At 44.1% G+C, this 21,219-nt stretch overlaps 1 protein-coding gene across 1 annotated transcript in view; it reads left to right on the forward strand.

The window, feature by feature from the left end:
- Positions 1 to 14,397, forward strand: part of LOC135907092 (lymphotoxin beta receptor inhibitor-like) — a 90,076-nt gene extending 75,679 nt beyond the window's left edge. The window contains exons 4-5 of the mRNA XM_065438761.2: positions 4,959 to 5,119; positions 8,748 to 14,397. Of these exons, the coding sequence (XP_065294833.1) occupies positions 4,959 to 5,119; positions 8,748 to 8,935 (349 nt within the window). The 3' untranslated portion in view covers positions 8,936 to 14,397. The remainder of the gene's footprint in view (positions 1 to 4,958; positions 5,120 to 8,747) is intronic.
- The last annotated feature ends 6,822 nt before the right edge of the window (positions 14,398 to 21,219 follow it).

Below are 21,219 nucleotides of genomic sequence, written 5' to 3' on the forward strand. Positions count from 1 at the left end.
GCGTATCCAGACAGACTATGCGCCGTGGCCGTGTGTCAACAGAGCTTTGGCGTCATGTTGAACTGTGCTGTGTTTGGCTGCAGCAATTGCACAAGAAAGAAGCCCGGCGATAGGAATGTTGCCCAGATGGGGTAGTTCTCGGTACCTGGTACCTTCTTTGCTACAGCCTCAGCATAAAAGAGCATAGCAGCTGTGTGCGAGCCTGCCTTGCTGGTGCAGTGTGCAGCCAGTACCTTGCCATCTTCTTTTATGAGAAGTCATGGTGTGAGTGGCTTTTCATTGAATTATTGTAGTTGACGCACCTGGGAGGGCAAAAGAAACTGTTTTTGCAGGACCAGCAGAATTGACGCAACATAAAAAATGAGGAAGGCTGTAGGATCACAGTGCTTAGTTCTCATCTTTTTTTTTTTCAGTGAAGCTACCTTTTTCAGTACACTACCTTTAATGATTCAGGTGGACAAAACACAGTTAATTCCATAATGAAGGCGATCATGTTATGTGAGCATTTTGGCACATGGCTGCTGCACCCAGCTACTGATCAGATACCGTATTTACTCGCATAATGATCGCACCCCTGAATTTTGTTGTCAAAATTCAATTTTTTTTAAAATTGAATTTGACAACAAAGCACCCCAAACTTGCCGCAGTGATATGTCGTGTGTCAAGTCTTGCTAATAATGATCGCGCTTACCATCTGCCGAATGCTACGTGAATGACTATTCAAGACAAACAAAGCGGTCTACACGCGCCAAACATTCTTAAGCAGACGCACTATTTCATTCCTTTCCTCACTTTTTCACATTTCCATGACAAGAAAAAGCTCCAACCAAACTGGCCTTTATTATGTGTAGGCTTTGTAATGGTCGTGGTCAACAAAACAACAAAGGCGCCTTTCGATTCTTCTTGTCTGCACTCATGGGCACGCAACGAATCGCGAGCGGCAGTGATAGTAGCCACGTTTACACTGATATGTTAGAAGTGTACCCTATTCATACGCCAACGCTTGTAGCACAGCTAAGATATTCGTCCACCCTTAGTGGAAATGTGTCGTATTAGGGTAGTAGTGAAGACAAATGCTGCAGTTTCCACAGCATGCCTGCCATGCGTTTCTATGTCACTGGCTGCTAAGCGCGCCCATCTGTTTCTGTCCCCTCAAAGTGAACATGGCTACGTTATTGCCGCAAAGTTGCCGATATTAACAATATTATTCATAACTGATACGGAAGAAACTCGCGATACGTGATGTACTCGCGTAACCTAATGATACATAATGTACTCGCGAGAAGAAAGAATATTGCGTTCAGCTTGCTTCGCTGGCCGCCATTTTTGTTTTGGTGTCCCGCACTACATACAACGGCAGCCGCTTATTTGTTGACCTGTTGTCATCCCGCAGCAAACGCGGGATGAAAAAAAAGAGTTTTTTCTTTTCGCGGGAAATTTAACCCACGTAATGATCGCATACCTGAATTTGTGTCAATTTTTTTGACGAAACGGTGCGATCATTATGCGAATAAATACGGTAATTGTGGCCTTCCATTTACTTGTAGGCTTTCAGTTGCTCACGAGTCATGAAGCTCGTTGCATTAACAAAGTAGTCCTTGATGTCTGCGAGATTCACACGAGGAAGTAGTCCGACATCAAGCTGAAGCTCATCATCTTTGAATTCAAGCGGATTGACACAGTCCTGCAAGCACACTTTGTTTTCATAGCGTGATTTTTCTGCTTTACTCAGCCCACGCATGTACACACTTGGTGGTGGACTTCCTGATTTCATCAATGGATTCAGAAGAGGCCAATCATCCATTGATGGTGTGATCGACCTAGTATCTTCTGTTCAACAGGAAAAGAGACGCCGTCGTCTGGTATGCGCAATATTTCTGGACATCAAAAGTGCCTACGGCAACGTCTTCCACCATTCGATTCTTCAGGCGCTTGAGCATATTGGTGTTGGTGGCCGGATGTATGCATGGCTGCAGAGTTACCTCAGTGGCCGCACCATTTTCATGTCCACTTCGGATGGCGAGACTGATAGACATGAAGTTCGCAGGGGTGTTCCGCAGGGTGGTGTCCTTAGCCCAGTATTGTTCAATATGATACTGATGGGCCTTGCAGACGAGCTACCTGAAACAGCGCGTATCAGTAGGTACGCGAATGATATCTGTATTTGGTCATCTGGGGTCACACATCCACAAGTGCGTGCAAGGCTTCAACGTGCGGTTACCATAACGGCGAAGTACTTGCGCCGTAGAGGCCTGCAACTCTCGGCAACTAAGTGTGCAGTCATGGCATTTACGCGCAAATCGATGTCAAATTATCCAATCGTTGTCGACGGAACGGCGCTCCCTTTAGTCACCCACCACAGATTTCTTGGTGGGATAATAGACCGCAGTCTTTCTTGGACCAAACATGTTACTGCGCTTAGGGCTAAACTGACCAACTTCATACACGTTCTTCGTGTAATATCGGGACTGAGATGGGGCCCCTCTGAGCGAAGTTTGCTCCAAGTTTACCAGGCACTTTTTGTGGGCTACATACGCTACAGCATGCCTGTGTTATCTAACATGGGGTCATCTTGTATACGCACGCTGGAGAGCCTTCAGGCTCAAGCACTACGGATATGTCTTGGCTTGCCACGGTGCACGTCAACTAAGGGCACAATAGCGGAAGCACGGGCTTGTCCTATCGACATATACAGGTCTTGTGAACCTGTGCGAACCTATCTTCGCCTGCTAACCAGACACTCACACCATCCACTGTCAACGCTTCCAAGCATCAACCTAGACTGTGCTTTTTCTAAAGCTATTGCATGTCACGCAAGCATTGTACCTGCAAGATTCCAGGCAACCGACATCCCCGCGACACCTCCATGGACATTGCCAAGACCACTAGTGAGGCTTCAGATACCCGGAATTAGGAAGAAATCTCACGTTTCCTCCATTGGCTTGAAGCAGCTCACCCTGTCCCATATATTTACTTTAAATAGTGGGACTGTACAAGTATACACTGATGGTTCGGTCACGCCATGTGCCACAACGGCCGCATTTGTCATCCCACAACTTGGAATTACTCAACGATTTCGATTAGACCACAAATCGACATCTACGGCTGCGGAACTTGCGGGAATACGGGAGGCTGTCCATTTTATGAGAACGCAGACACCCCATAAATGAACAATATTGTGCGATGCCAAATCAGCGCTACAGGCGCTAAAATACTTTTTTTACAAAGGACCATATTATCTGCTCGTGCTGGAAATCGTCAAACTTTATCACAGTGCCGAGTTAAGTGGCCACGTGATCACCTTTCAATGGGTGCCTAGCCATTGTGGTGTTTTTGGTAATGAACTCACTGACAGTGAGGCAAGATCGGCCTCCTCTTCCTCTGATGAAGTACGGATTGCCTACTTGCGACCTGACACCAACTCCATGATCAAGGTACTCATGCAGGACCTTACAAAAGCTTACAGAGCCCACTCTGATAACATTCACAGACGTCTACATATGATTGACCCAGACGGTAAATTCTGTTTGCCCCCGAAGCTTACACGGAGCAAAACATCATTGCTACACAGGATTCGGCTCGGCGTTGCTTTGACCCGTCGCTACGCACACCTCATCGGCCAATCGAACAGCCCTGATTGTGTACACTGCCAGATGCCCGAAACACTGCAACACGTACTGTGCGACTGCCCAGCATATATGCTGGAGCGAAGGACGTTAGACAGTTTCCTAGCCAGCGTTGGCAGACAACTACTGTCAGAGGAAGCTATTCTCGGCCCATGGCCTAACACTGCAATTTCAATGCGTGCAACAAAAGTATTGTTGAAGTTCCTGCAGGACACCAAGCTTGACGAGCGGCTCTAGCGAGGCTACTGTCTCATGTACATAAGCACTCGCCACTTCTCTTATCATCATCATCCATCCAAATACTTTCACTGCCCTTCCCTCTTCCCCAGTGCAGAGTAGCAGACTAGAGCGCACTAGCTCAGGTCGACCTCTCTGTCTTTCCTATCAGTAAATTCTATTCATTCATTACACACTTAAACTTATTGTTGATGTACCACGTACCACTCGATAGCCAAGTTGGAAAAAACAGTTTGAAAAGGAGATCGGACCAGTCGTGCATATAGGTAGCTGCTTTCAAGAAACATTTGAGAAACTTCCGATACATGCCTGCACATGCCGCACTGAGTGATATTAGTTAAACGGTGAAAAGTGGTCTCCCAACAAAGACAAACAAGCACATGTGTTAATATGAATATTAAAAATCATGTTTTACTCATTTTCAAAATTTAGAATATTCGCCATTCCCTACACTTTACTTCTGGGTAAATTCGCCTACTGGCAAGAAACTTCATCCAATTAACAAGAAATTTGCCAGGCATATTGATCAATCAATATCGTGGCATTAAAAAAATTAAGTCGCAAGAAGGTGACACTTGGGTTAAACTATTTCAGTGTCTCCAAGAAGCAGTAGCATCATCCACTGAAACTGAGACTTGCAAGCGCAAAACTGCTGTATTGTGTTGGTAGGGGAAGGAAATGCGGTTTGAAAAGTACTTTCATTACAGTACCAAACTTTTCGTTCTTGTATTCTTTTTTTTTCTGGTTGTGCTAGCTCTTGCAGCTGCTGTTGTCAAGACTGTACCTGAAGGGAGCTTGGTAAGATTAAACAAGGTCACTGAATGCTCATGCAACAAGTGTTGTCATAAACTTTCTCATGTGACAGCTTACAAATGATGCTAACTCCAAGCGATGCTTGCTCTGGCTGATGTTCCTGTTTTACATGGGTATCACTGGCACAGTTTGCATTCTTTGAGAAGCCTTCCTTGCCACTAGTGCCCCCCTTGTTCCCATTCACCAGAAGGTGGCACCACCTGCCCTCTCGAGGCAGAGCGCAGACTATAATGAGTTGTCTTGGCCAGGGTGTTTGAAGCGCGGAAACTGTAATGCATGCAGCCACATCCAGGAGCACCTGAGTGAAATGCTGGGCCCCAACCAGGACATGAGCAAGATGAGCGAGGAGGAGTTGCAGTTCCACTACTTCAAGCTGCATGACAATGACGACAACAACAAGCTGGATGGCCTCGAGCTTATCAAGTCCCTCATTCACTGGCACGGTGAGATGTTTATACAGTTCTGCAGGTTACTTTCCCTTGTGCAAGATGTTGAACTGTAACTGAAATGAAAACCTTACAAAGAAACATTTTTTGTGCAAACCAGAGCCTGACTGGAACATGATAGCATGGCGGTGTTCCGTGCAGCGCATGAATAGCTTTAGGAAAAGTACAGATGAGAAAGAACATGGATTTAGAACTGATTTTTATTTTCGAGACGAGCAGTATATATACACAGATGTCTGGTATATATACTAGCTTGCCCAAATTTCCACCCTTGGAGCATTATATTTTCACTCCGTAAGGAAACGAAAAAGAGAAAATAGTGGTTTTCAGTTCGAGTTGGCCACCTTTTCTGGAACTTATCATCCCTGCCACCGTGTTTGTGCTGAATGACGGTACTGCTAGCCTAGCAAGGGCATGCTAGAAATTTCTCTGCATGGGTGTCTCATATTTACTTGTGGGATGGTAATTAAGCCACTGGGTTATTCTCTGCTGCATATCTCCACAGTATGGCACCGCTAACAGAAAAAATAAATGTGCAATTCATGTGCAAGGAAAGATTCAGTCCGTACACACTGATTGTGCACTGTTCAAAGGCTGTCAAGGCTGTGTAAGCTGTCATTGGATGGATAATTGGGTTTTGGTTCTAATTACAGGTGGATAGACTACTTAGACAACGACACGTGTAGAACGGACACAAGTGAGTGCTTATGATCAACTTGTGGGTCCAGTCCTTAGAAACACACTAATGGTTAAATGAATGAAGATGAGGAGTTCAGGGGGAAGGGGAAACAAAATTCAGTGACCCTACCACACATTTAGACCGTTTGTCTAAATTCGGATGACGCGAATCGTGCACGATTGGCTCGAGAAAATTGCTGGGGAAACTTGACCCGCCATGTTGACAGCCTCACTCGCCGCTAGTGATGCTCGGATTTTTCTTGTTTTCGGCGAGTTATCAGTCAATTTGCACTGTCAAAAGTGCAATGAAGCTAGAGGCGGTGTTTTATTGTGATGCAGGCCGATTGTGGCGAGCGGTGAGCAAATTTCTAGACTGGCTTCCCCAAAGTCGTCTTCCCTATTTGTTAATGCACCTCCTCGCGTCGAACACGGCACTTCTAATCGGAGGGACACTTTTGTGCTTTTTGGCACATTTCAGCATCAGAAGTGCTCTTTAGAACGGTAAATCTTTGCTCATCGAGTGCACTCCATGGAATGCTATGGCACGTCTGCCTGCGGTCTTTTGGACACTTTTCGGCATCCCAGAGACTGCGGTTTTCTGGCATCACAAAGCATCAGGAAAACTTTGTTTTCATGTGGATTCTATCACGGGGGACACCAACAGTGCGATTGTGACTCGAGATTAACGGTTCGGGCGCACTGCATTATGGAATTTGACAGGTTCCGTTTGCTCCACAGTAAACAGCTGAGAGCACTCGGCACTCGCTTGGTACCCGTTACTAGGCGGTCATCGGTCGTGGGCTTGGTACTTTGTGGTCTCTTCTGTGCCTGCATGAAACTATTTCGTCGGCAATATTAATCTGACACTTCATTCACAAAGGGGTCGCTGCCACTAGTTAGCGGCGATGCCTCCACTCGCCACTTTACTAGGTGGGCCAAACTCTTCCTGCGCTTCCTGCCCTGTAACAGCCCGACAGGGCTCACAGTATTGGAAATAAATAAATAAAAAATAAGTAATGCAACCTAAAATGCATATGTTTGGGTCGAGACCAGAAGAAATTTCAAATAAAGCGATATTTCGAGTAAAATGATTTCGTTAAACGAGGGATTACTGTAATTAAAAAAAATGACAGATTCAACTACTGTTAACATCTATGCAATGCAAAGCATCGTGCACTTTGCTGCAGCTTGAGACGCCGATGCGTGTCGAGCTGGTGGTGCTCCAGCAGCCCGAGACACATTTTGTTGTTTTCCTATTGCGTGGCGTTTTAAGTGAGCGACGGGAAACTGAAGCGAAATTGAGCTGGCGGCCGAAACCGGATGCCACCGAAGGGAAACGTGATGCTCACATCGCACCACCTGCTGCAAGGAATGGCGGCACATTTGGATTATTGTCTACTAAAAGCATACAGTACGCTACCAATGGCACTACGCACCACATGCTGTGAAACAGGTGAAGATACTTATCGCAGTAGGTTTGGCAGCGATAGCTGTGGATGTTGCTTGCAATGACCAGGGCCAAGATTTGCTGGCACCGGAATAAGAAAGTGTGCGCGCCGTCGTTTTCAGGTGAGATGGGCAGCTGTATAGTGTTCTTGATTGTGTGCGCCTCATGCCTTTTCTTGTTCGCATGAGCTCTAGCGGTAAGAAAACATATACGATCGCAGTCTGCAGCAGGGAATAGCGGTGCGTTTTGGTTTTCGCCTATAGAAAGCATGTGCTATGCCTCTGACGGCGTCAGGTGCTGTGAAACAGGTAGACGAGTATGCCTCTTGCAATAGGATTGGCAGTGATAGCTGTGAACACCATGTGCGACGACTCTGGACAAGATTTGCTAATACCAAAATGAGAAACTGAGTTTGTGTCGGCGTTTTCACATAGGACGTGCAGGTGAGTATTGCGCTGAAGCTGCTGCGGCGGGTAGCTATAGAATCTTCTCAATCGCACGTGCCTTGTACCTTTTCTTGTTTACATGGGACCTAGCGGCCGGAAAACATATCGCGGTTTGGCGACGTACTGAACGTTGGTGCCGAAAAATCATGTTTTCTAGGTCGGTACGAACTGTTAAAAAATGAGCGTAATTCGGTTGGGTCATTTTTTGTGTTTCGATTGCGAACGTTGGTGCTGGAAAAACGTACGTAATGAGAACATATCAATGAGGTTCTACTGTACTTGTTTGTTCCTAATGCTCCATTTGTGCTTTTAATAAACAACATTTCATAACATACTATATAATGGCAGAAAATAGCTAAATTTAAGAATAATAGAATGTGCACATCATTTTGTACTGCTTGTGATGGCGGCTGTTCATTATTAGAAAACTATTCAGTACTCAATTTGATTCACTTCTGGCGCTATTTGATTCATATTCTACTTGATCACAAAAATCACTATTCGCACGCCCCTACTCGTAATCGAAAATATACAGTTTGGTGTTGCTTCTGCTTGGAAGCAGAAGCTGAGGAGACAAGTTCGAGAGGAGAACATAGGAGAAAGCATAGGTTGAACAAATACTTAACCTGGTCAGTGAAAATGTCTATGGAGGGTTTCTGTTGAGCCCCTCCGGACTGCGGGACTTCTCGTTCGGTGGATTAGAATTTGGAGCACATGCCCAGTACTTGTACAGTTGTGTTCATTGGCTTGCCTGGGATTGGGGGCTAAGCACTGCCACCTAAAATGTCTTAAAATGGCTGGCTGTCCACCGCCAGTCACGTGCATGACTACATCTTGCAACGGGCACGCTTGCTCCACCACGGAGTTCAAGTGATTTTTAAGTTAACATCACACGCTTTTCATGTCTTGTTTTTCTTTCATGCTTTGTTGTCCCTGTGTTCGATTCCCAAGTAGCACGCTGCTCTTCATGTAATGATGGTGTGTGCCATAAAGGCACCAACGCAGTTTTGATGTTCAGTGAGCATTCGTTTCTTGCGCTGTCTTTCTCACGCAGTCGAGGAGAGCAAGCACTTGGCCCAGCAGGGCCAGCAGCAGCCCACACCTCACGGCACCACCAAGCTGTTCACTGACGCCGAGCTGCAGTCCATGATTGACCCCATCCTCCAGATGGACGACCGCAACCGTGACGGCTTCATTGACTACCCCGAGTTTGTGGCTGCACAGAAGTCCCGTGGATTCTAAGCACACCTCCCACAATTAACTTCTTGAAAGCCGGGATGTATCGTAGTGTGCAGAGTGCAGGACGTTGGGGCGACATGATGAGTGGCACAGGATCGACAGAGCAGTTAGGGTGGTCCCCCTTATGCTGTTGCCTCATTTTTTGCACGGCTCTAGCCATGATTCTCATCCAGGTGTCTTGTGCACCACAAGCTTGTGCACTTGAGTTGACAAATCTCGTACCGTTGCTTTGTTAATTTGGCACCGTACTTTTTTTTTTGCTCGAGCTATGATTCTTATGCTGAAGTCTCGTGCGTGATGTCCTGTTGCACTTGAGTGGACAAGTCTTGCACTGCTTTATCGTAAAGTTTGCATAAGGAGCTGCAGAACTGCAGGGAAAATGTGGTAACTAGCCATGGCACATTTGCTATGCGAGTTGCTTTGACACTGCTCACAATTTGCCAATGTGTGCCGGCCATGGCAACTGTCAAGGCATGGCACATAACATGAACATCACTTCGACCATCATGGCCGTAAGCTGGTAAACTCTTGCTAAGCGTTCGTTGTGTACATTTGTTGAGAACTGCTCTTGCATTTCTGGCTTTCGCACTTCTGATGAGCACAGGCAGTAACCTGCATTTTCATTCTAACGGCTTTGCAATTGCTGCTGTTTTGTTTTCCCTAACATTTCACTACAAGGCGGCATTTTGCGCTCTCCCGTTCTTTAACAGAACACTTGGCTTGCCTGCTTTTGGTGGAAAAAGAAAATGAAAGCATCATTGTATGCACATGTTGTCATTGTTTCTGCCACGATAGAGACTGGTTTCAATGCCTCTTGGCAACTAACACTGCAAGGCAAACAGCAGTGCCAAGTGGTGTATTGAATGATGTGCAGCGAGAAATGTACCCTCATCTTTAAAAATTAAATGAAAACAGGGCAGCTGTAAGCACGAAATCTAGGGGTGTGTGAATATAAAATTGTCAATTTCACAGTGAGTTGAAATAATGAAAACCAACTGCGAATTGAATATCTTTTTAATATGAATACCATATAGCTCTTGGGAAAATTCAATTTTTTTTCACCAACCAGAGGGACAAAAAAGAAAGTAAGTTTATTGCACAGCAAATAACATACAGGAACATTAGGCTTTGTGGTTTTGCTTGGCTGTATCACAACTGCAGTTATTTAATGTCATTGTGAGAGAAGGACAGCTGCTCGACATGTTTGGAGAGCAGCGACGCACTCCTGCATTCTCCAATTCCTTCAGACACCAAAACTCGCTGGGCATACTAGTGTCCTGGTATCGAAATTTGAAGTATTTACATACTGCTAACAAAATCCTTTCAGAGTTGGAACAAAAATGCAGGTCATTGCACTGGCAAATGGCATACCATTGAGGCACTGTGATGTTGTTTGTATGCATAGTCGAGTAGTATCGAGAGATGGGCAGCAAAACTAGTGTTGCCCTCCACAGGGAGTGTTATCTAAACCACAATGTGGTTTACTCTACTGAAGGCTTATCATCCTGTCTTGCACCCAGGAAACGCATGTGTGAATGTTTAGGCTGTGCGTGTCACTAATGACTGGTGTCTCCACTGTTTAATACTTTCCAGGACTCTTCTTAGCTTATGGAATTAATTCTGTTTTGAGTAACGTGTGACAGTCCCTGCAATGTGTAACCTCAGCTTTATCGGTTTGTTGTAAGCATCCTTCGCATTATACCACTTCCAGATGTCTGAATCAAGAATGTCGATCAGCACATTTTCTTTTTCATGTTAATTCACTTGAAGGGGTGAAGACTAATTTTCTGCCATGTCCTTGAATATTTCCTGCAGTTCAATTAAGACTGCCTAATTAACTTGATTTTTATTTGTATCTGCTTGTTGCTTCTAGCATTCTCTTCATAAATATTAAATAATGTTGGTCGAGCATAGTGACGATGGCACTGCTGGAGCTATGTTCAACACGATAAAATCCTTGTGCTTACTGCGAAATGGGGGTTGGAACAGAATTGTTTTTGCATTGAAAGCTTTGTGGTGTAAAATCACGGGTGCTTAGATGTTGAAGAGTCACTGTTTTACAAAGTAGGATCTGTTCACCCGTGCATTGATAGGGGCAGACTATTCAACAAGGAACAGTTCTATATGCAACTGCTTTAATCTGTTGGCCTAGAATTAACTACACTCAATGCTAGCTTGAAAGAAGACTTATTTGAAGTAGCTACAAATGTGACGCAAAGAAAGAACAGCAGCAAAGTCCCATTGTACTAGTTTTACAAAGCAGATCACGGTCAAGTGCGCACAAACAAGAACAAAGTGAGAAGTAGACAACACAAGCGCTTACTGGAAGTAAGCGCTCGTGTTGTCTACTCCTCACGTTTGTGTGTGCTTGACCGTGATCTGCTATGCGTAACAAACTAGCCCAAAAGTCTGTGCTCTTCAGTTTTACTAAACCTTGTTTCATTCAAAGCTCCATTCGGAGTGAAGGCAGTGCCACCCAGTGGTGGCATTCTTTTCAGTGTCAAAACAGCAAACATATTGAGTTAAATGGCCTTAACTTATTTTTATAACACCAGCACTAATAAATTGCAGTGACGAGATAACAATCCAGAAATCGAGTGCAGTGTAGAATTCGGTGTATACAGCTTTAAATCTATGCATTTCAGAAATGGTTGGTAGTGTGTAGTGACACCAAATTTCGTATAGCTTAGCAGTTAGCGATCAGCATTGTTTTTGACGTGTATGTGCAACTGCTGCCGTGCTAGCGTTCTGATTTTGTTGAAAGAATATTCACTCCTGGCTTTGTCACTGGAGTTTTCTCATCATGCTGTAGTGCCCATATAGGTTCTGTAGGAATGCCTGTGGCGACTTTTGACAGATCCTTTACATGCCTTGAGCACCTGACTATGAGAATGTTAGGGGTAGCAACCGTGCAGCATCTTTGTCTTACACCCATGTATAATAATGGCTATTGTGGTGTGCAACTTTTGATGCATGTGATCCATTTTCTTGTCACAAATTTTGCTCAGTCACATGACTTTGCCAAGTGCTTCTTCTACATCCCTGTTCTGAATTTGGGGCTGTAATTACTTAGCATCACTTAAAAGTCATGCTTCTGTTCTCTGTGGTGCAAGTGTGTTGCGACGTGCTCCCTGAACTAATCAGCAGGCGCACACAACTCGGAATTGTCGGTACCAGTGTTTTGGCATGCAGATCGTTCAATGTGTATATTATTAATTAACAGTCAGCTGAAGTTAGGGGTTAGCATGAAAGTGGTGCATGAACTATCAGCCAAGCTTGGCCATTGCATTTCAAGTCTGTGATTCACCATTAATGTGCATGGTAATCATGAATGTTGCAGCACATATTGAAGGGAATGCACTTGAGAATTATAATACCTCCATTTTATTGCGCCTGTGTACATAGCAACTTGAATGTATAGTGTCTATGCTAATGCATTTGTATGGTTATTTTGCGCCCTTGCTTGTAAAGAAAGCTTTTTACTGGTGTTCGCAAGTATTTTTCTCAAGACTCGGCTGTTTTGTGGTGACTCTTTAGCATGCGCACACAATTTTAACCAGCCCATCAAGGGTCGAAGGGCTACATTATCAGCAGTGTACTGGTTCAAAATGCAACAACACATTGTTCAAACGTTGTATGCGATGTAGGGATGTTTCACAGATTACATGGACAGGTTCTGATCTTTAATGCTTGTCAGCTGTATGCATATCAATATCTGCTGGCGTGCTACAAGCCTTAAGCTGGAATGTTACACCTAGACTGGCAATTTTAGTGTCACTTTGAGCTAGCGTAGTTTGCTTCGCTGAATGCCACTTTGATGTTAAGGGGGTACACAGCAAAACACTGTCATTCGGAGGTAATGGCAGTAGCAGTTTGGTGGTACAAAAAGCACTCAAAATTGTTCTTATTTGTCCTTAATTTTGCTTTTTTTTTTCATTATAAAAGATGCATCTCAACTGGCGCTGAAAGAAACTGCTGAGACAGGCAACGCCATTGCGTGCCTGAGATGCATTTCTGCAATAGTACACGTACACTGTCGTCCTTTATGAAAGGGAACACGTGAGTGTGTGGTCTGCACTCTGCAGCGACTGCCTACAGCGCCATCAAAGAAAGAATGTCCGCTTTTTGCGTCATCTATTCGCAAACAAAATAATGACCGTGCTCACGTACCACGCTCGATTTGTTGGTAGCAGACAACGCGCTGCAGGCATCGCTCGTTGTGCGAGCGGAGAGGAAGCGCAATCTAGCCGCGCTTGTCCGCCGGCCATGGCTCTTTATTTTGTTTGCCAATAGATGACACCAAAAGCGAGCGTGCTTTCTTTAGCTGTCGGTTGAGGGCGCTGTAGGCAGCCGCTGCAGAGCGCAGGTCACGCGCTCGCGGGTTCCCTTTCATAAAGGACGACAGTGTACTGCAAAATGCAACCAGTGCTGAAGTTCAGCAATAGGAAGTGCAAGACTGTTTGTTCTTTTTGTCGATTGGAATTGTGCTAGCACAAAAGTGCCAAGCTCTTCAGTTGCTTTTCCTGTTTTATTTTTTTACCTTTTACAAGTGCTACTGTTAAGACAACATACTTTGTAGAACACTCATTGTTCTGATGGTCTCCACAATGAGAACCACCACTCACTTCGGACTGCAGTCCTTGATCAAGTGACACTCTCTGAACATGACACTGAATTCACCCATCCAACAGATTTTCGAGAGAATGAAGCTGGCTGTGTTTGTATATGCAATCGACAACTGCAGTTTGAGTGCAGCAATACATTCCACAAATCATGGAGGTTGTGATTGATAATAACTGTGTAGTGTCTAGCAGTCCCTCTTTTGTGACACATTGCATGTGTGAATCTCGGCAAGTGTATACGTAAATTTACTTTTACTGCCAGCAACATTGATTTAGTCGCTAGTATCATATGTGTTCTTTTTCATTCTTTTTTCTCACAGTTTTCATTTTCAAAGTTGCTCATGCCAAGTTTACCTCTTCTTGTTGTAGTTTCTTGTGGAAATTGTCACACTTTTTTGCTTTGGCATGATTTCATGGTACCAACACTGCACATCATGTCACTAGTTAGTAAGGTTCTTTTCGCATTACGTAAACCAACATTGGCTGGCGGTGTTCAAGTGGACTGGTCACACTGAGCAGATAATGACTGCAGTTCCTCAATAACGTGCTTGTCAATCGAGCTTACTGATTCCTCAAGCACTGAAGCAGTTGTCAGCGTGGTGGCTTTTGCATTGCACAAGTGGAAAGAAGATTGAGTCGAAAATAAATTTTCTTTTGGGTTATGTTGTACACATTATGAAAATTAAAGGGGTGCTGCAAGATCAAACTAGAAAGTTTGTTTTATGGGTAGTGTTGACTACCCAATGCATTCAATGAAAAGCTCCACGTGTCTAGTGAGCTGGGAGTGTGGAACATCATTAAATGTTTCATTTGCCCAATAAAGCATGCTTTCGTTTTTTTTCATTGCTTTCTTTTTCTTCTCCAGCTCTTTGTGTCTTGGACATTTCTCTGGTCAATCCTGATGCCCGTAAAGGCAGTTGTACAATATGACAATAGTGTCTGCCACCTGAAGGCTGATTCCATAGTTGCCACTTCTCAGTACGGCTACATCAGGGCATAGGTCACCAACAGCTTTATTGTCAGCTGGAGTAATAAATTTCCTTTCTGGAATGCCCTTTGCAGATATACATGTCGATGTAAGCAAGTGATACGTCAAAGACCGTGAAGCTGTTTGCAGGCTGTTGTTATCGACTCATCACCGACACCTTGGTCACATGGCCGCTTTGGGGCTGCATTGCAGGATGTTGCCGTCAGCCTTTACCACCACAGCCATACAAACTCCTAGCTGACTTCCTATGTGGGGCCGGTAAAATGTGACGTGAGAAAGAAAAGTTATAGATTATTGGCAAAAAGAAAAAAAAATGCATAAGGAAGTGGTTGTCTATATGAGCGAGGTATATGCAAGGCAACTTTTATTTTGTAATCATTTGTTGTTGCACTTCAAAGCAAACTTTCGTAAATCCAACACAGGCTGTGGCAGAATGCTACGACCACGAAATCCAAACCTGCGCTGTCCAGCAGGTCTCTGTGGCTCTTGAAAGACAAAGGCCGAGTGAAACCGACGGAACATTGCCCCTCAGGGCAACTGACTGCGGGAGTAACACGCGCTGGAGTTGAGTAGAGACCACGCACTGAGAAGACGTCAGGGCCTGCATCATGGTGCCATTTAGTCATGGTGTCGTTCTGCAGGCGACTAAATAAAGTTGTTTCTCTCTCTCACACAGGCTGTGTTGCTGACTGTTCCATATCAAGTACCTTGCTGCATGCCAGCATTCACTGCACAAAAAGCAAAACTCCCAGCTTCACTGAGAAAGGTCCATCGTACAGCGAGTAGAAGGAGGAGTTCAGTGTTTATTTGGTTTGCCCTATGACCTAATGTGTTGCTGACTGTTCCATATCAAGTACCTTGCTGCATGCCAGCATTCACTGCACAAAAAGCAAAACTCCCAGTTTCACTGAGAAAGATCCATCGTACAATGAGTAGAAGGCGGAGTTCAGTGTTTATTTGGTTTGCCCTATGACCTAATGCAAAAGTTGGATGTTCGCAGTGAGTCGAGTATTGGTAAGCCATAAAAGACTGCATGCAAGTGTTTGTACTAGCTTATTGTGACAGCTTGAAATTTGGACAGTGTCTGCTTGGGACTAACTGGTAACTAATATTGCTAGGGAGCAATGCAGGGAAAAATTTAGAGGATGCTTAAGCTTCGCCTTTAAGAGTGGAACGCGATAGCATTAAAAGATCCTCTAGTGCTTCTTGCGCTTTCTGGCAACTGCAGCTTATGTAACTGTAATGTTTACCGAGAAATGCTGGCAGCGAATGCTATGCATGAAGGCGAGCTTTCTGGCAGAAACGCTTTCTTGTGTGGGCCACGATGCGGCGGAGGCGAGCGTCGTCTAGAGATGTTGCAAGGAACTGGGCGCACTGATTTATAGCCTTTGATATTTGCGTGCGCAAATCTGCGAGACCATGACCTTTCTATGAATGGTTGAAAGGCTGAAAAAGGGTTTGTGGTTTTTTTTTGCTTCTCACTAACAGAATTATGTTGTCTTGTATATTCAAATTTTAGTCCGATGCTATCATGCCTTTAGGTTGTGCAAGTCGTACATTACGATCTTTTTACGTATTTTACCTTGAGAAATTCAATTCAGTAATTTCCTTGCGCCACCTGGAGGGTCTGTGTGGTTGGGTATGCGTGGTTCGAAATTCTTTTTGCCGAAGTGACATCCAACGCTGGATGCGGGATGCCCGATGCCGGATTTTCTGCAGGACGGGGCCTTTAATGCTATTGCATTAAAAGTAACAAAGTTTGAGGCTTGTCAGGCAAGCTGTTTTGTACTGAATTGTGCATCTGAAACTGTGCTTCTATGTAAATTAGTCTACGCTTGTTACAACGGACTTGTGTACAACAGACTTTCAGTTATAACGGACCATATTGAAACCTTTGTTTGCTCTACCTATTTTATTAATGCAAAGTTTGCTTTTAATGGACCGCGCTACAATGGACGAAAGTAGAGGTCATTTTTGTCGAAATAGGGTGTGTAAAACAAACTTGCCATGCCGACACGAGCTGGCAATTGGCTTGCGAGAGTCGGCTGACGATCGCAGCTCAATATTGCGCGTGCGAGGGAGGAGAGTGGGGTGCCATGTATCACGTGCAAGGCAAAGGAGGAGGGGGAGCTCTACTCTGGTGGCTGCTGTTATTGGCACAGCCGTGCGGGCGCCGTATCTTGAAAGATATCTGCACTGTGGACAAAGTAAGTGCCCGCACGGGCCTCATCTTCAAGGCGACCTGCGATGTGGACAAAGTGCGCACAGTGCTGGCAGCTTTGTATGCACTGTGCTTATGCTTTCGACATTTTGTTTGCCTTGAAGCGAGAGACAGCGCAACGATCAATTCACGGGCAATTAAACTACTATTCTTACTTCGCATAGCTGTCTACTAATTTGCTATTGCAATCGATTCTTCGATCGCCTTTCGGGTGAAACTGTGACTTTTGTTTGTTTGGATATTCGTCACTCACTCTTTGCAATAATGTTACACTTCGCGACCAAAGTTTCGGAAGTGGGGCATTTTGGATATTACGGACTTCGGGTAAAACACATGTTTTGTTGGATTATCAGGGTCCGTCGTAACGAGAGTCGACTGTATTAACAGTGATAATTGCAGAAAAGCATCCACATACATGTGCTGCCACACTATATAAGCACATCGTGCTTGTGGGTGAGCAAGGAGGTCTAGCATAACAGATGACATCATAAACGTAAGAGCACCGAGTGCGCAAGGTATTTGAGGACGCGGCTTCGAATCACCTTAGATGTTAACATTCTGCCTAGACACTTTGCATTCACCAGCTTCTCTGTAACCTATCTAGCATATTTATTCCAGGGTAGCAACTTCAAGTCGGACACAGGAGATGAAGCCATGAACTGTCCTAGTCACCTTATGCACCAACCGCATCGACTTTCGTGATCAGCACCTTCTTGAATATCAGGAATCTTTCGTTTTCTGGGTAAAACAGAGATTGAAACTAGTGGTCATGGCCAATTGTCATCTGTGACAAAAAAATAGGTGCTGCCAGTAGCCAGGCACCATTCAGGTGGTTGGGTTTCTTCACCAGGAGGGGGTTATCGTGGGTGTGAACGCAGTAAAGCCACTTATGGTAATTGCCTAGCAGGTTCTGCTGGCAAAGTCAACAGCCAAGATTTCTGTGCCCAATGTCATTCGGCACCACAGCAAACTATTGATTTGTTTGCCAGTTCGACCCAAAATCAGCAGCCTGTCACCCTCTATGGCCGTGTCAGCCTCAATGTTTACATCCCGCTGACCTATATTGAAAGCTGCTATGCTGCTATTTATTAGAGGCGTCGCTGAGAGAGAGAATAACAAACAGCCATGCAATTCTTAAGGTTCCCTAAATGCTGCTATCTTGAAAACACTGCCCAACATCAGCACGCACTATTTGACCCAAAGATGCAGCAGTTATCAAAGCCAGATTTTGTCAATAGTCGAAGCCGGAGATAGCTCTTAGAAATCAGTGGTCAAAGAAACAATGCAAAGGTTTGGAACAAATATGTTGAATTTTGCCTAAATATCATTGCTGTTCCTGAAGTCTTCATCATGTCCTCAAATACCTAGTGGATCCAGTACGTAACATATTAAAAATGAAGGAAGAGTGATGTGTCATGTGTCACTGCTCCTTCTCGTGCTTGTTTTGGACAACTCTGACCAGACAAAGCAGCAGCATTCCAGCAAATCGATGGACCTGCTCAGATCGGATTGCTGTCTTCTGTACAAGCAAACGAGTAAGGAACAGAGTTAGTAAGCAAGTGAACATCGAAACATAACTCAACAAAGTGAATTGCAAAACACAAAACAAGGTTCCAATGCAAGTGAGCCAAAAACAAAATGCAACACAACAAAATATGTTTGTGAAATAAGCACTAAAAGAGCATTTGACTGCAAGTGATGGAGGAAATGCAACACATCTCAAAGTATACAAATTATGGACTTAAACGACTAATCCATGATACAGCGCTTTTGAAAAAAATTCATGTCAAGCTTGTGACGAAAGTTATGTAGTGTTATGTATTATTGGTCATATAACCCCCCTTATGCAATGCTTCATTGGAGAGAGTGTAAGATACAGTGAATAAATAAATGAATTACTGCACAAGGAAAGGTGCACCTTTTGCAATGGGAACAGATTTATACGTTTCAACCCATGGGCTTCTCTTACTGGTCAGCACTTGAGCTGTTTGGCGTTACAGAGGCACCTAGGTCTTTCTTCACTTGCATCCAAGCCAGAAACGTCTTGCTCTTATCCTAATCTGGTGGAAACAAAAGCTTCTCAAGTAGTGCAAGCGCAGTGTCGTCTCTGCTGCAACTTGGGATTGGATGCCAATCCCTCTGGCTCTCAGGACGTCGGGTATTATCCATATACTGCAACACTGCAGTATCTTTTATACCTATGGTGCGTTTAAGTCAAGTAGATATAAAGAAAGAGTTGGATATATTTGTACATTTGTTTCGCTAATCCATTATTTGCTGTGGTGGACATCAGGTGCATATCTTGAAATTGCTCATGAACATGCAAACAGCTTGCTAAAGATTTTTACGTATTAGTTTTAGAGGCCATGTAGTAACAAAAGTCAAAGCTAGCCAGTTGGGAAAGTATTCGTTAGTAGGTATCTTAACTGGCAACAGCTTCAAGAAATGTGTATTGGAATTAAAAGTTGCATGCAAAATCTTTCCACTGAACAAACATAGTTATGCAGGAGAATAGACAGCAGGATGCCAGTGCATCTGGAATATTCTTAAACTGGTGCCACTTGTGAAGCTTCTGTCAAATAGATATTCTTCCTGCATGAGGTAGGTGCAGTTTGGCAATGGCATGATTCCAAGTTTTTAAAAAAATGCGGTAAATTTTGTTAGCATGTTCGTTAAGAATTTGAAGATATGTGTCTCTAATTTACTGGGACTAATAATACTTGAATCCAATTATCTCAGAAAAGATGTATTAGCCACATAAAATTATTTTAACACCCAGTATAGTTTATAAGTATTCTCTGTTTGTTCATGTCAGTACAGATAGTACTATACACCTTTTGTTATACTAGTTTGGATGGATATCACAGGACTTTTGTTGAGTGCAATCCTGAAATGGGGTGCCTACCAAGTTGACATTTGCAAAATCCCCGAGTTTTACAGGTTTTCCCTGAGTGCCTTTGCAACCTTTCCTGAGTAACACAGAACTTTGTTTTACGTCAAGACAGGCTGACAAGATGCTGTCACTCTCTAGTAAGCATGCTAAGAAATGACTTAATCCAGTTTGAATAGTAAGGAGTATCATTTATATTATATAAAAAAATCTGTAGCGAGGGGGTTAGTAAAATGCACAGCAAATAAAATAACTTTGAAAGAAATGGTTAAACTCATTGCAAATCGAGTGGAACACTCAAATACGAAAAAAAAAAACGAGATGCATACATAAACAAATGTTTTCGAATAGGCAGTGACTACAGTGACGGGGCCCGGCACTTTAACATCTGCACTACAGTGACGGGGCCCGGTACTTTAACATCCACACTACGGTGACGGGGCCCGTCGCTTTAACAACAACACTACACCGACGGCGAGGTCGACTTACGGAGTCGCCATCTGTCGGAAGCGCCTCATATGCGTCGGCGTTAAATAAAGGTTAAATAAACATACTACGCGGCAGCCCTCCTGAACAATTTTGCAAGTACTCTCGAAATGGCAGTATTTTACCTTTAAAATAATCATGTTGGACAAACAGAAAGCACATAATGGTTTACAAACGCTATCTCTTTGCCTACTACGTACAGTAAACTGGGACTGCGAGCGGTCGCCGCAATCGATTCCACCGAACCGGTTTGCGTGAAACGTAAGCAATCGCTGAGAAAACTATGTGAAATATGTTCTTATAGTGGGATGGCTGTCTGTGTAAATAAATGTAGCATAACAGAATGAAGCTGCAATGCAGCGATCGCACGGGTTCGCGGTGACAGACTTCGCGTCTGCATGCATGCATGTTTCGCTGCGCGTCTGCGCGCAATGTTTCGCTTTCGCTCCGAGCACGTTTTCGCACCGTGCCGTGAGCTTTATGCCGCAGCATATGAGCATTTGACAGTACGCAAGCTACCATTGTTGCATGGACACTATCGGAGCTGTTCAAAAATAATTTCGTTATAGCTAGGGTCTTCGACGCCTACAGCGACTTGTGATGTTCCGTCGCGATGATTCAGTCTTAATTTTCTTTTTCTTTTCTTCTAAAGTCTTGGAAGCTTCAATATCATTATTTCTCAAATTTCATCGAACTGCATGTTTATCGGTCTTCTAAGCGAGCAATTACCCGCTGCTTCTTTTTCTTAATTCAGTAGAATATTGATTGTCAGGTGCTCACAAGCAGGAACATGGGCCGTGACTTTTTAAATGCGTTTTTACCGTTCCCCTTCCATTAGAGTGAAATTTCTTTCTTTATTATAATCATCATACGTGTTACAGTGCATACGCAAAAGATTGTACATTCGTGGACAAGTACCCATTGCGGTCGTTCGATCCGTATGTGTGCAATCAATGTATTCGATTACTGCACGGAAGTTGATGACATCGTGAAATTCACGTGGTGTTGTGGACAGTACTGGAATAAAATACCGCGGTCCGTAAAGTGCTTGGCATCCCCATAGGCGCCAGCACCGAGAAG

The sequence above is a fragment of the Dermacentor albipictus genome, chromosome 7 (assembly GCF_038994185.2).
Source record: "Dermacentor albipictus isolate Rhodes 1998 colony chromosome 7, USDA_Dalb.pri_finalv2, whole genome shotgun sequence".
NCBI classification, from domain to species: domain Eukaryota; kingdom Metazoa; phylum Arthropoda; class Arachnida; order Ixodida; family Ixodidae; genus Dermacentor; species Dermacentor albipictus.